This window comes from Cydia fagiglandana, chromosome 4 (assembly GCF_963556715.1).
Source record: "Cydia fagiglandana chromosome 4, ilCydFagi1.1, whole genome shotgun sequence".
Lineage (NCBI taxonomy): Eukaryota > Metazoa > Arthropoda > Insecta > Lepidoptera > Tortricidae > Cydia > Cydia fagiglandana.
In genome coordinates this window covers 956025-972448 of record NC_085935.1, presented here as the reverse complement: position 1 = coordinate 972448, position 16424 = coordinate 956025, and the positions used below count along the sequence as shown (strand labels likewise).

Here is a 16424-nt window from a genome sequence, read left to right as displayed (position 1 = left end):
AACAAGGTATTTAATGGGGTTTTCTAAAACATTTGTTACATACAGTTTACATGCCGGTGGACACCGTTTGTATCCCAACGTCGAAAAATCGCAGTTCGTAACTCGCACAACATTGACACTCCATTCGGTTGTCTCTGGCGAATTGAATTTATTATATCCGCTGATTCTGACATACACTAAGAACTAGACCCGGAAAATAAATAATAAGACATTGGCTTGTGTTGTTGTTACTTTAAGGCAAAGATAATTGTATTTAATATATACAGACCTATTTATAACTATTTAAATAGATCTAAACACTCATGAGTCAGGGGTCCGTGCTCATCACACAAATAAATTCCCATACCGGGATTTGAACCCAAGACCATCGGCTTCATAGGTTGGGTCACTACCGACTTCACTAGGCCATACCGGTCGTCATGTTACATGTTTGTTATGATATCCTTGGAAAACGAGAAGACAATTCGCCTAACTGTAAGCAATTACCGTCAACGCCGTTAATATACTATTTATTTTGCAATGTTCTCGGTGTCGATTGGCTTACCTTTTATGTAGATATATTTGTTATTAAATTTAATTAAAATTAAATTTGTTATTAAATAAATAAATACATTTAGGTACAATTTTACGGTGCTAGCTCTTCGTCTAAAACGCGACCCTTTCTGAACTGTGCTCGATTTACCGACTGAATATATGCAAATCGAGGAACGCCCCATATCCTGCTGTAACTGAATATCGCGAGTGAGATTTGAATTTCGTTTTAAGGTAATGAATAGTGAGTTTTCATGAGATAATTATCATAATAGTAGTATGAGGGTACAGTCAGCTGTATGTTGACCCAAGTATAAGTTGACAAATAATTTTTAGGGATATTTTTCTTATTCACTAGTCTTTAACAATACTTTCCAACATTTTTAAAAACATCTTTGACTAATAAATGCAGTAAATGTCACATTTTGTTTCCTCTTCGCCAGCTGAAGAAGGATTTATACGGCTACCTGCGTAATAGATGATTAAACACCGTACTTTTCTCATGAATAAGAAATTTCCTAATGTCTTTTCCGAAACGAGTCAGACCTTGACCGTCCGATAAGGAAACAATTTGAAAAAAACTTTTATTTATTTATGGCCCTTTTTATTCACGCCTATCAGGTTTGCCTTTGTCTAAGAGGCCGGTTCTGTTTTGCCAATTTGAAATGAGTTTTTATCTTATTTTGATACGCGCTTGAGTCATCGTCGGGTATTTGTAGGAACTCGAGTCGTTTCAGTCTATCTTTGAAGAATTCGACTTGTTTTTACGAGACGATCCTAAAAAACCTTTCGGGTCTTTTAAGGCCCGAGGCGAGTAGGTACTTTATGAACTCTTTTTTTAAACACTACTCAAAAGGATCCCAGCTTCCATGTAACTAAAAACTCCGTCAACAATTTCATAGGCTAAATACTTGTAGCAGCAGGCGTGGCTCACTCCGCGATTTCGTCGCTTTGCTACAGGTACCTAGCTAAAAGCACATCCGTTCGACTCCAATTTTGGGGTTTGCCATAAGCCGCGCGTGGCGCTGTGTAAAAAAACATGAGTTCTCTAAAAAGAACAAGTCTCTACAAAAGACACGATTCTCTCTGTAGTTGAAAGAACTCTAGTTTTGACTTAATAATAGGAGTCTGAAAAACATAGTCAAATTGTAAAACAGAGGTCTTAATAAGGACTCTTAACCAACACAAGCGTGAGATGTTTGACGACACGACTAAAGGATGACTCACGTTAGACCGGGCCGTGTCCGGGCCGGAGCTTCCAACGCATCGTTTTCTATGGAGATCATCACGTGATCGCTTGTCATGTCATAGAAAAGTAAGCGCCGGAACGGTCTAGGGTGAGTCATCTAGGCTTCGGTCGTAACGAAATATGATGTAAATGATTTTAAATTCTTAATACAGAATCGGTGACGTCCAAGTTCTGATATCAGTAAAATCTGGACTACAGCTATGCATTCAGTATTAGATGAGTTTCTTTACGACCTTTTTAGGGCCGATTTTCCAAAAAATCCGCTCTTATCAAATGGTTGTGTCGTAAACCTTTTACGGGCGATAAAACTTCAGGTCCTAGATTTGGTTTGAGGATTGTCGAGTCAGACTCACGTGGCGACATAAATTATATCGCGGTCGACAAACGGCTTTAAAGTTTTATGTCGAACTATCCTTTAACCGCGATTTCGTTTAGATAGAAGTCGTTAAACTGCTTACAAAGAAATGGTTATTTAAAATTGAATTCCTTACATTTAATGAATAAAATAGATTGTATAAAAACTAAATTTAATACGTTAACGCAATATTTCAAAATCAAAATCGTAATTTTCTTGTTTTCCATTCTTCAAGAAGTTCAAAATAGCTTCAAGTTGATCGTGACGTCATAATCAAGTACCGGCTAGTACGAAGTAGGAGTATGATTTTCAGTAATTGACTAACATTTTTGACTTTTGTAGTGCTTAAAATGCACGTTGCCAAATAGACATCCTCAAAACAAACCTAATCGAGTGATACCAATAAATATAAAAACTTGTAATTAATATGCATCAGCCCATGTAAATCAGCACCATCATAATTATTATCAAAATACAATAAATACTACTATTATTTAATATTTTGTTTTGTATTTTGTGCTACTACGCATATAATATGGTTTTGCAGTTAAACCAAAACGAAAACAAAACTCATTGCAATATTTGCCCAAAATGCTAGTTACCTTTTGCGGTGACCCACATACCTGAAAGTTAAATTAATTAAAAGTTACATTCTTATTACATTTGTGTTCCAACTAAGAACAAAAGTACAAAAATGTCGCGCTCACTAAAATGTATGAGATTACTTCAACATTTTAATTTTACTTCGCTCGGCTGAGACCACAAAGGCTGCATATATTTGGGAGATGGCCGGGTGGGTACTATGGCAAACGCTTAGCGGGTTGATAGCTCAGAGGGCTTAGCCAAGTGACCACAACGACAATCTTAATGTATGTTGATCACATATACCATTATGGTATATACATTACGTTATTTTAACGTTCTACTGACTATCTGGCTTTTTGATAGGCGTTTGTCGAAGAACATTTGTCTTTGATATGGCCACATGCTCGTCAATATTTTTTTTTTATTTATTCTATACTAAAATCTTAAATTGAATCGAACAGAAAAAGTGCCGTGAAACCCTATCGGGTTTGTACCGACACGACATTCGTGGATACATTTTTCATTAAACATTGTTGTGATACATAGGATAATCAAAAGTTATATAAAATTACTAAGTATATATGAATAAGTAATATTTTTTGTAGAGACTCTGGTAGTAGAGAGTCCGAGGAGTCCTCTTCCTTAAAGTTTCACTCAGTTTTATTTACTCAGGTGACTCATGATTTATATATTTATTTATTTATTGAAAACACGTATACATGACATTACAGTGTATAACTAACGCGCCATGAACATGATTAAACTATAGTCCGCTTTCATATGGTAGACCTAAAGTTTTCAGAGTCCAGAAGACCATATAACTAGACATCATCATCGGTTCCAAAAGATTGGGCAGAGGAAGACCCCTTAAATATGACGTGGATAGAGGCCCAAAAATATATCTCGACGATCCAGAACAGATTAATGACGAGATTCGAACAATGTTTATAAGATGTCACAGCGATACGACACTGATATAACAGTGTCATTGACAAACTGTGCGAATGACTAGAAGAGCCAACCCCAAATGGAATGGAAAAAGGTTAGGCAAAGAAGACGAGCTTTATTAGCAGTTTGCAAGCTATTGGAATATACCGCTCGGCTTGAGAGACCGTTCAACCCCGCCTGGATTTCATTTGACTAATAGTTTGTTGTGCCGCCATTAAAGGAAGGAAATACCGTAGTGGCAGTGAAAAGAATTCAAGTAGAGTGGAGGACTGACGTATGTTTTCCAGTTGAGTACTCCTTGGGGATTAACAATGGTTATTTTAGAGGCAAATTTGTTACTTCTCGTGTTTATATGGAGATAGGATCAAACTTTGCTGCCAAGTAACACATTTTTCTCATCTCATCTTTAGTACAGTCACCTGCAATAATATGTTACTCTTTGAAGGCCGCAAAAATATGTGACACGCTCTTATGACTCTACAAATAAGATCGTGTCAGATATTTTTGCTGCCTTCGTTGTGTAACATATTATTGCAGGTGACTGTACCTATTGCAAATTAAACCTAAAATAATACTATTGAATTATCATTAAAAATATTAACTTAGTCTTACCAGGTTTCATAAAAAAAAACTGTTTTGCATAAATATAAAAAACTTTGCATATCTAACTGAACACAAAAAATAAAGAGAACCTTGTGGTGGTCAATGTATTTCCTAGATTTACCTATTTACAAACACTTAAAGCCAAAACAAATTATAAAAACCGGGCAAGTGCGAGTCGGACTCGCGCACGAAGGGTTCCGTATCATAATGCAAAAAAAAAACAAATAAAAGCAAAAAAAAAACGGTCACCCATCCAAGTACTGACCACTCCCGACGTTGCTTAACTTTGGTCAAAAATCACGTTTGTTGTATGGGAGCCCCATTTAAATCTTTATTTTATACAGAATAAAATAAAGATTTAAATGGGATTTAAAAACAGATTTTACTATTTGTTGTTATAGCGGCAACAGAAATACATCATCTGTGAAAATTTCAACTGTCTAGCTATCACGGTTCGTGAGATACAGCCTGGTGACAGACGGACGGACGGACGGACAGCGAAGTCTTAGTAATAGGGTCCCGTTTTACCCTTTGGGTACGGAACCCTAAAAAGGCACAAATAACGTTGACGAAATACAAATTATTTCCATATTTCAATAAACATTTTCAGAAAACACAGTAGCTTCGGTTTTTATCGGTGTCCTTTTGACCGCTGAACCGTTTCGATCACAGTCAATATTTTCATTTAATTCCAAGCGATTTGTTTGGTTAAAAAGGCTTTTCACCTCTCAGTACCTACTTTGAATATAATTTAAAATAAATTATTCTTCGACCAAGTAAACATTATTGTATAGCCAATTGAAAATGTGTATTTTGGTTAAGTAAACAGCCAACATGATTTATTTACTTGAAATTATGAGAAAAGAATAAAAATACTTTACTGGGTATTATTTTTTACTCAGTACAACTACTAAGATCTGTATCCCAACAAAAACATATATAGGTAGATGTGAAACGAGAGCCAAGTTCAATATTAAGAATACGACTGTGTCGTTGTTGACTCGCCGACAAAAGAATTGAAATCTATATGGGTGCCAAGTTCTGTGCTGTGTAGAAAATCCTGAAATTATTAAGGATTTAACAAGTAGCCAAGGCTAGTTACGGTTAGTATGCAATTACCACACTTATGGAAAACCCTGCAACTAGAGGGTAAAGGAAAGGGAGGGGAGAGGGGTTTTCTGTTTGGCTTTGAAAATAACAAAAGTTCTGCAAATGTTGACTTTACAAGTCGTTTAAATCATCAGAATATCGTTTGTTTACGAGTTTCATTCCCAACTTCCACCAGAATTGTTAATAACGCAAACAACCATGATCAACGTCCGACCATTAGCAACCAAATTACTGTTATTTGGACGCTTGTAATTAATTAATTACGCTCAATTAGAGTATCTCATAACCGGTGTTTTACTAATGGGCCTGAAATCAATTAATGGGGTATTAAACGAGCGTAAATTAATCTAAGAAGCGGAAAAAGGCATAATGTCCAGTGGACTTTATGGCTTTAGTAATAAGGTTTGAAGTCAATCTTCGGTGGAAAAGGGAAAAAAGTGGACAAGGAAAATGTTGTCGATGGCGAGCAAGCAATTAGTCGGTCAATTTTGGACATATAATCGATAGCCCTAAGAATCAAGTGGATATTCTCGACGTCAATTACTTACTTGTTTGAATTACATTATGAACGACACATTGATGATCAGCTTGAATTCTTAGTAGGTACGCCTACGCCTGACAACTTAGAGGATATAAGCAACGGAGACGCTATGACTATAATTTTCGGTACAAAATAGTCTGCCGTTTTTTGCGGGGGAGGGGCACATCAAATAACGTAAACATAGCCATGTCAGATAAACGTCAGTCCATACATGTGGTTGACATGTCGTTGACCATTGGCCGCTTATTTTTGACAGAGGGAACGCCTGTTAATGACCACTCCATTTGGTTATATTATCTAAGCCTGGCAATAAGCGTTCTCGTAGGCTATAGGGGGTGTAACTGCCGGCAAGGTCGGCCTAAGAGGACATAGCGGGACGACCTGGACACATTTCTCAGCAACTGGACAGATGCTGCACTTAATCGGGAGGATTGGAAGTTTAGGGGAGAGGCCTTTGCCTAGCAGTGGGACATGTTATTAACTCGTTAAAAAAATCTAAACCAAAATATTAGGTACTTTGCTAATCCAAACAACTAAGCAAACTTTGGATTAGAAAATTAATACATTCTATTCACAATTTACTTATTATTTTCTAAAACGAATTACCTACTAATACTAATTGAAGGATCCTATTATCTGACTTTGGCATAATGACAATAAAAATAAAATCTGTCCCGCCGTCTTCGAAAAATTGGAGAAAAGAAATTCAGAATCTGCTCCCTTTTGAAGGTGGTGAAGTAAAAGTAATTATTGTGTCTTCTTACCTGCAAACATATCAGGATGTATGGAGCGGAACTGGTGATGTCTTGGCGCCGCGCCCGGCCTGTGAAGCTGCGGGATAAGATGAAGCCAAAGCGCCATCTTGTGGCCTCTGTAGTGGCTCTTTACACGAAGTTTGGAACCTAGAAGTAATTCGTTTTTAGAATATGCTATACTTAAAGAGATTTTTAGGTTTAAAATTGTGGGACTAGTCAAGGTTATTATTCTTTGAAAACAATCACCACTTCGAATTTGGACATAGTGAGATCAAGAGCTGTGGATCTGGATGACTTAAACTGCTGTGAATTCAGCTCATATCTCGGACAGGCCACTGCCTCCTCATAATGTTAGCTTGGCGTCAGATCACCAGTCTTCAGGAAAGCCGCAAAAGTAACGCCACAGCAGACTCTGATATATGAAGGGGAGCCTTGGGAGAAGTTTCGGGGAGAGCAGGATATTCCAATCTTCTAGGAGAAGTTCAAGAAAACACTGGATTATTAGTATCAAATCAAAGTGCTCTTACTTATACTTAAATACTGTTGCGAATTCAGCTCATATCTCGGCCAGGACACTGCCCCCTCATGATGTTCGCTTGGCGTCGGATCGCCAGTCTTCGCGAACGCAGCAAGCAGGGCCACAGCAGACTCTGATACTCCAACATCTCCCCGGGAGTAGTTTCGAGGGGAATATGGCATCCCGCCGACGAGGGGGAGACCGAGGAAATAGGGGAGGGTTTCGCTGCTTGTGCTGCCGAGGCGCTGGAAGAATAGGTTAAGTTAATTTGTGCTTGTGAAGATCTTCATAATTCAATAACCCTTCAACTCCCATTTGAAAATTAAAATTTAATTAGTAATTTTCAAGGGGTTTTAATTGAAATACATTTCATGCTTACAAATATAGGTACCTACTCAATCACAAAAAAATATTTGACTTTAGTAAGTTACACTCCATTTCTGAAGTTGATTTAATGTTTTTCGAAACTCTTTGAGTGCACCACCTATATTTTCATTTAGATACTTTGTGTAAATTTGTAGACAAAGAAACGAGACAACAAAGCCTGTATAAATATAATGATTTTGTAAAATACCTGTGGATAATCAGCATCTTTGCTCTGATGCGTGAAATGCGCAAAGAATGTCCTTGCCCCTCTTCTCGCGTGCAACTGTGCTACCCTCAACGCCGGGGCAGCTACTGCGGCATCGCTTAGAGATTCCAACGTAGCGTCTCTAATATTGATGGGATGCTGTATAGGCTTCTCCCAGTCGGTGTATTCGTTGCGGATGGCGGCGAAGATCTCGTTGCGATGGTAGCGGTAGACGTTGCGGACGTAGGTGCGGAGGATTCGGTTCCTAAGAAAAGTATTGCATACAAAAAGCTGAGTATAGTAGCTATGAATAGATAATTTTAATTGCGTTCTTAAGATGTGCAAGTACGGCTAGTTTGATTTCAAGGTTTCATTTGATTTAGTCTCATAAGTAATGATTCTTGATTTTAAGAGAAAATATATCATGAAAAATTATAGTGGTTGGCTTAGGCTGAAATGGCTAAGTGGACCAGATTAATATGATCTATACACGCTGAAATTTAACAAGGTTGTATTCAGATTATTTTGAACTCTTTGCCTGCTTAGCTACATATCTACTAATAACTGTACTAGTATTATGAAGATCTTAGCCTGATGACAGAAAAAATTCTCACCTGTGATCTTCCTCAAATCCATGCCTAATATCATCTTCACTAAAAAACTGATAACTCTCCGTTGTTGACACCACCACCGCCAGCGCGCAGTCCAAGAATGCATCACTAGCATGGAGGGCCCTTGTGGGGGCCTGGTTGCCATCTTTGGAGGGGACTGAGGGGGCCCAGCCAGCGAGGAAGCGGGCGCGGGGGGCCTCGACTGCGAGCAGCGCGGCGAGGGGACGGGCGCGGATGCAGGTTACCAACCTAGAGATAACATTAAATTTAACCTATTTATTTTTCACTATAGGTATTTCGGTCACGGACGGAGCGATTATTTAGGTCAGTACATAAATTAACTGGAATTACTGTCAATAGTTTGGGACTTAAGGTGAAAGGTTCAGCTTGTGTAACAGATTATTCAACAATGGTTTCTTTTTATTTAGAAAGGACATCAGCTGTGCGCCGAAGCTTAATGCTTAAATGCTCCAAAGTTTAAAATTAACAATAAACATGTCAATTAGTGGAGAGATGGGTCACACTCAGTAATTAGCCGCACGTGACTCCTGTGGACATGCCTACTCAAAGTTAAGGGTTACAAAGCCAAATTCTTTCAACACCAAAGCCAATTTCTGTTGAGGGTATTCCTTTCCTGTTTACGTTAATTATGTGATAACCATGTTGATCTCTACTCATAGATGAGAAAGCAAGGAATAACAAAATGCCTTAAGGATATTTATTTTGGACCTATACTCGTAAAAGTATGTAGGTAAATTGTTCTTGCATAGGCCAAATAAAAAAACACGTAAATGTTGGGTCGTCTAACTAAGCGGTCAAAGAAAAGGTACTGGATAGTGTAGAGAGATACTTGGAAATTGCTCCAACAATACTTACATAAGTGTCCAACACCCAAACAGGTACAGTCGCCATCAGATATATCGGAGGGGCCAAGGTGCTCACAAATATCTGAGCACGCCTCTATTGTCAAGGCGTTAGAGTGCGTGTTCAGATATTGTGAACACCTTGGACGCTGCGATATATCTGATGGCGACTGTACACGATGATGAATGTAAGCAACTTTAACAAGTTGAAAGACATGAATGTTACCAGTGTTCTGTAGAAGACTCCTCAGGAACACATCTCAGCGCTTGCGCTGTGTGTTCTCTGGCTAGTGATGCATCCGGAGCCAGCGCTGCTGGACTTAGCGCTGAACCACTCAGTAGCAGCACTCGGGATATTAACCCTGTTTAAAAAAAGAAGCAATGATGGTGGTGAGATCTAAAAGGAGCCATTAATATTTAGTCTGGATTAGACTTTAATTTGAAATGACATACTACAAAAGAATAGGTGACCAAGGTTTTCAGTGCCCTGGGCTGGAATCACTTAACACGTTCACTGCACGTGTCCCGTATAATGGGTCACGGCAAGCTTCTATTACAGTCGTAAAGTTAACAATTCAGATTGAGACAGGGACAGTTAACGTGTTAATTAGGTATGTTGTAACACGGGTGTTTTGAAAGGGGGTAAAATAAATGAATGGAAAGCTCCGGCTTGTCAAAAATAAAAACAGCCATGTTAACAAAATAAAATTAAATAAAATAAACTAAATGGAAACCTTGCTGTAGGAAAGCTAGGAGGAGAAACAATTAAACAAATTTAAATCTAACAAACTTTATTAACCTAAAGTTATAGTGTAAAAGCTCAGTGGTATAGCTGGGTCGCTTCACAGGTTCATGTTATAAGGTTTACACCAATTAATTAATTACTAAAGACTAAATTTCGAAATACCTAAGTTTTATGCACCAGAACTTTCAAAACTTTAAATTAAAATAACTATTGCTCTAAATCACATTTTAAATTTGTAGCCGAGCGCAGACGCAATTTAAAAATTAAAGATGCATCGGACCGACCTCAAAAACTGCTACCGGACCTGGAGCGGCGGGGAGTGACCTCGCCTATCCCCGGGAAGCTGACTGCTAACCTGGTTGGAGCCGGCCAGTGCAGATGACGTGGGACAGATCCCACAGCATCATTTTAAAACTTCAAATTCGAAACATCTTGAAACTTCTATAAACATCAAAAGCTTCTAGAAACATCTAGAAACATCCCGGCTCCTGCAAAGCGAGAAAAGGAAATATTAGCCGATGCCCTTTATGGCCGCTAGAGAAAAAATGAAACAATTCGAAATTTAGCTCACCGCACTGGAAGCTGTTAGGACTTCTGGCGGAGCGCTCCCTTCCCTCGAGCAGGAGTCAACTCTGTAAAGAACCAAAACTTGGTTAAGAACAAACCCACAATGTTTCGCGCCATTGTGGAATTGATCACAACTAAATTCCATTTATACTTACTCAGTGGAACACACCGAAGGACTCGAACTGCTTCCACCATTTTGACCACCATGTGGAATGTGTGGTCTTATCACAAAATAGGGCTCATGCGAGCGTGCGTCCCCGGAGGGGTCCACACATCAAAAGTGCATGTCACCTCAGAATGACCTTCTCATATGTTGAGAACAAAAGGCAAAAAAACAAAAGTAGGGTGCCAATCCCCTGAAGACACAAATTCTTCGAAAATTCTGAACTGATTATTTAGACAAATTCACTCATGAGCCTAAGAAATATATTTTTATCATTAAATCTAATAAGGTTTCATTTCAGAGCCACTTTGTAAGTCTGTAATTTATATGTTTTGTTTTACATCAAACTTATTTTCTATCTATAAAAATCATACCTAAATCATACAAAGTTTTCCTGGAGTGACAACATAAATATCTCAAGTTTTAATTATTTTTACTCATATGACAACCCCGACAACAGATAAGCATCAAAAGGTGCATCTGAATGCAACAGATTATGCAAAGAAGTGCAATCAATCGAGTTAGTTTGGGATATTGTTAAAATCGTTGAAATAAGAAAAGGAATTCAACCCAAAAATATTAATTTAAAATCTAAGAAAATGTCTACGTTACAATACCCCCCTCCCCGATTTTAAGGTTCAACGTAGGTGAACCGCTCGCTGTCCTCAGCGACTTTCATCCTAAAACAAAATTTAAAACAAAGTGAAGGCAAGAAAACTAACCTATTCAAACTGATCTAGAAAACCTAGAATCTAAACAAAAAGTCTGACGCAACTTCGAGATTCAAAACATACCAAAAATGCTCTAAAATAATCTAAAAGTAAAATCATACTAACGTTAAACAATTTAAAAATACTGCTGTTCTGACCGAACAAAAAAAATCTAAATAATAATCTCGAACCCACGTCAGTACCACGGAAGGTGAAAAAAAAACTATGCGGCCAACTGCGCTGCACATAGAAAAAAACCTCAGTCTATCCTTCCAACCCGTAAACAAACCGTTGGCCTTCTCAGTACAACGCGACAAAAGCTTGTTGTGCTGAGAAAGCCAAAAACCAACCGCCAGGACCGATGTTCAGCATTCCTAAAATAAAACTCAGCTAGACCGGGCGAAAATGAGACCCATAATAGTCCCCTAACTATAAGCCTTCAACGAAAACCTTTTTTTGTAACCCTACCGGTTGAGGACACTAAGGCCTGTCCCAACCCTTCAGGTAGACAACAATCATCAAATTAAACCCAAAAAATCCAAAACGGCCCTTTGAGTTGGTGAGGCACACCTGTCCCCCCAACTCTCCGGAATCAAAAACCAAAACAAAAAAATGGTATACCTAAACAAAAACGAGGTATATAGCAGGTGAGTGGTTTGTCGTCCTTGGCGGCACGACGACTGGTACAAGACGAGGGGTCGTGCGTCCAAGGATAACTCCCCTAAACTCTAAAACCATAAATACTAAATCGAAAAAATTTCAACCATTTGGCTGAGTTGCATTGCGGTAGCAGGCATGTAAAAGGTGGCGGAGACACCGAGTGCCGTTCCAATGCCTTCAAAAATGGCTCATTGGATCGTCAACACGATAAACAAAAGGTACCAAACCAAAAGGGGTACCGCGGTCGATATGTCCAAAAAAGCAAGAACCCAATTTAAAACAGCCCCTCAAAAATGGTAACTGCTGGGTATGAACCCCATACCGACCAAATGCGTAGCCACAAATACGCAAAATTTGCACAAAACCGTGCTCGAGTGTGGTAAGCACTCGAAACCTACTACCGAAATACAAACCCTTGGCTATGTTAAGGACTCGCTCTGACCTTAAAAGTGAGCAAGTTGTTTCGCCCCATTTATACATCACGCACTTCACCATACCGTTCATATCTCATCTGTCGCCCCTACCATACTTCACGCATTACAAATCCCGTTCTTCCATCCCCGCAACAAAATTAGTAGTGAATACAGTCAGTGCTGTTCACCACGTACCGTGCATAAAGTCGTGATTGGATATTTTACCATAATACCCAACACTCCATACGAGACAACCGTGAAGCAAAACGTTCTCGTGTAGGCGAGGCCTTGGAAAACACCACCTTCTTGAAAACCTACCAAAATTTGTTTTAAAATCCAAAACATGCCAGCCTTATTCGAAATTCCCGCCAATTCTCAAACCGAGATTACAAACTGTATTCTTGGCGAAATAAGGTCTAAATAAAGAAAACTACTTCAAATTAATATATCTCATTAAATTTGAGTACTAAAAAACCAAATCTCGTAACGTTATACACCAAAATAACTATATTGTATTTACCTAAATAAATATCAATATTTAAACAAATTACAAAATAATTTTCAAAAAACGAGCGTTTTTATAAACGCTGAACTCGTTACGAAGTAAAGCAAACATTTCTAAAATTTACGCGTTTTCGAACGTACCCTTGTGACGTTTACTCTGTGTTAAAAAAAAACAATTTCATGACTTAACCTTACTTTGCACTTTAAACTACAAAGAACAAAACTTTGGTTGCAAATACCATTTTAATTTGGAAAACTACCATCTAATATGAAACACAAGTCTTACGTTGTGTGAAGTACCGTTAAAAACTCGAATTACGGTAAATATTAAATACGCTAAATCAGCGACTCAAAACTACACAGAGTTAACCGAAAACTACCAAAAATACAGGTAAAACACTAAATCTTGAGATCAGGAATCATCTTATTTCACACGATTTTCCCTCTCCCTTCAAAATCAACGCTAAATGTCATTTCAAAGTCAAATAAACTAAACTAACCCAAAAAATGTATTGCATACCTCAAAATTTAAGTGAACTTGTTACAGATTACATCAAAACCGTGCTGAATTTGGATATTACCACTACAAAACAAAAGGCATCCAGCCATTTCTACAACTGGACTGCCGAATCACAGGAATTTCTAAATTTGAAAATGAAATCATGTCAATTGTTCTGGAACTATAAGCGCTAGCACGCCGAAGAAGAATATCTTCATTCTTTAAGAAGTTAAATGATCATGAAACACCACAAGCATCTCGCCGGACACTACTGCCAGACCAGACTTCCATACTAAACTGTTTCCCCTGCGGCTATGCGGAGAGTTCTGAAAAATAAAATGTCGACACTGCTTCCACAGCTCCCTGGACCTAGGATGTGCTCCTGATCGGCTTGACCACCCTAAATAAATGTACCTATCCATAAGCTGTGAAATTGAGTGTTGCGTTTCAACTTTATTAAACTAAATATGCTACTGCATTGAAATTTCTGGTGCTTTATGTTTACAAAAACTGTGCTGTGTATAGAGAATAAAATAAAATAATGTTAAGATAACTATTGTTTTCTTTAACACACTTGAAATGTGGTGAAATTTTTATGCCTTCCGGCTTAATTGTTAAAACATAAAAAATTACAAAATTCATTATAAAACATTTATGAAAGTGCAGTTCCATCAAATCTATGAAAATCACAAAACAACATTCTACTAAAATTCACATATTTTCCTCCTAAATATGAAATTCTAAACCAAATATAGATTACTACAAGTGATCCCAAGTGGCAAAATTGTGTACTCTTATCATATGTTACAAAATACAAAATTCTTATTTTTTCATTGAAATTTAAATGTCAAAAGTGAAACCAAACGAAATTCTAGTGTCAAAACTTCAAAATAGTATCCAAATTTATTAAAAATACAACACGTGTTATTGACATCTGTCAAGTCAGCAAAATTTCATAACCTCTAAATGTATCATACAAAATTCTATGATTTTCGAAAATAATTACATGTAAATGTGCAGAAAACAGCATAAATGTGAGCAAATGCCCATATTACGGTATGCAATACCCAAAAAATCTTTGAAATGTAACAAAATACTCTACAAAAGGTGAGTTAAACAAAATTATTTTCTGGTGCATGAAAATAAGTCTAGACTTTTCCTGCAGCAAGTAATTATTTAGAAACCTGAAAATTCTTGGGCGCCATTGTAACACGGGTGTTTTGAAAGGGGGTAAAATAAATGAATGGAAAGCTCCGGCTTGTCAAAAATAAAAACAGCCATGTTAACAAAATAAAATTAAATAAAATAAACTAAATGGAAACCTTGCTGTAGGAAAGCTAGGAGGAGAAACAATTAAACAAATTTAAATCTAACAAACTTTATTAACCTAAAGTTATAGTGTAAAAGCTCAGTGGTATAGCTGGGTCGCTTCACAGGTTCATGTTATAAGGTTTACACCAATTAATTAATTACTAAAGACTAAATTTCGAAATACCTAAGTTTTATGCACCAGAACTTTCAAAACTTTAAATTAAAATAACTATTGCTCTAAATCACATTTTAAATTTGTAGCCGAGCGCAGACGCAATTTAAAAATTAAAGATGCATCGGACCGACCTCAAAAACTGCTACCGGACCTGGAGCGGCGGGGAGTGACCTCGCCTATCCCCGGGAAGCTGACTGCTAACCTGGTTGGAGCCGGCCAGTGCAGATGACGTGGGACAGATCCCACAGCATCATTTTAAAACTTCAAATTCGAAACATCTTGAAACTTCTATAAACATCAAAAGCTTCTAGAAACATCTAGAAACATCCCGGCTCCTGCAAAGCGAGAAAAGGAAATATTAGCCGATGCCCTTTATGGCCGCTAGAGAAAAAATGAAACAATTCGAAATTTAGCTCACCGCACTGGAAGCTGTTAGGACTTCTGGCGGAGCGCTCCCTTCCCTCGAGCAGGAGTCAACTCTGTAAAGAACCAAAACTTGGTTAAGAACAAACCCACAATGTTTCGCGCCATTGTGGAATTGATCACAACTAAATTCCATTTATACTTACTCAGTGGAACACACCGAAGGACTCGAACTGCTTCCACCATTTTGACCACCATGTGGAATGTGTGGTCTTATCACAAAATAGGGCTCATGCGAGCGTGCGTCCCCGGAGGGGTCCACACATCAAAAGTGCATGTCACCTCAGAATGACCTTCTCATATGTTGAGAACAAAAGGCAAAAAAACAAAAGTAGGGTGCCAATCCCCTGAAGACACAAATTCTTCGAAAATTCTGAACTGATTATTTAGACAAATTCACTCATGAGCCTAAGAAATATATTTTTATCATTAAATCTAATAAGGTTTCATTTCAGAGCCACTTTGTAAGTCTGTAATTTATATGTTTTGTTTTACATCAAACTTATTTTCTATCTATAAAAATCATACCTAAATCATACAAAGTTTTCCTGGAGTGACAACATAAATATCTCAAGTTTTAATTATTTTTACTCATATGACAACCCCGACAACAGATAAGCATCAAAAGGTGCATCTGAATGCAACAGATTATGCAAAGAAGTGCAATCAATCGAGTTAGTTTGGGATATTGTTAAAATCGTTGAAATAAGAAAAGGAATTCAACCCAAAAATATTAATTTAAAATCTAAGAAAATGTCTACGTTACAATGTATTATTTGTCGGATGGGCTCTCGAAGTAACTTTAAGGTGATTTAATTTTAGATGTTTGTGGGCAGCTGAATAAGGAGGACAACAACAAACGTGAACATCTGTAACTGTACCCTTTTCACGCAAATAAATGATTTATGATATATTTAGGGTTCTTAGTTTTGGTTTATTCATAGATATATTTAGTTCATTAGTTATTTATTTGTGTTGTTATTCGTTTTTTTCCAAAATCATGCAATAACTTATT

General features: G+C 37.6%; 1 protein-coding gene and 2 long non-coding RNA genes across 3 annotated transcripts in view; all 3 read right to left on the bottom strand.

Annotated features, from left to right (window-relative positions):
- LOC134663419 (neuroligin-4, X-linked-like) overlaps positions 1–16424 on the bottom strand; it is a 280075-nt gene that overhangs the window by 24932 nt on the left and 238719 nt on the right. The window contains exons 7-11 of the mRNA XM_063519789.1: positions 9466–9601; positions 8380–8625; positions 7769–8030; positions 7205–7439; positions 6687–6824 (exon numbers count right to left, since the gene is read on the bottom strand). Of these exons, the coding sequence (XP_063375859.1) occupies positions 6687–6824; positions 7205–7439; positions 7769–8030; positions 8380–8625; positions 9466–9601 (1017 nt within the window). The remainder of the gene's footprint in view (positions 1–6686; positions 6825–7204; positions 7440–7768; positions 8031–8379; positions 8626–9465; positions 9602–16424) is intronic.
- LOC134663422 (uncharacterized) lies at positions 10014–10608 on the bottom strand. Its single transcript, XR_010098139.1, has 2 exons — positions 10556–10608; positions 10014–10472 (listed from the first exon to the last, which is right to left on the bottom strand). It is a non-coding gene; the product is annotated as an uncharacterized LOC134663422 (long non-coding RNA).
- Positions 14863–16169, bottom strand: LOC134663423 (uncharacterized). Its single transcript, XR_010098140.1, has 2 exons — positions 15405–16169; positions 14863–15321 (listed from the first exon to the last, which is right to left on the bottom strand). It is a non-coding gene; the product is annotated as an uncharacterized LOC134663423 (long non-coding RNA).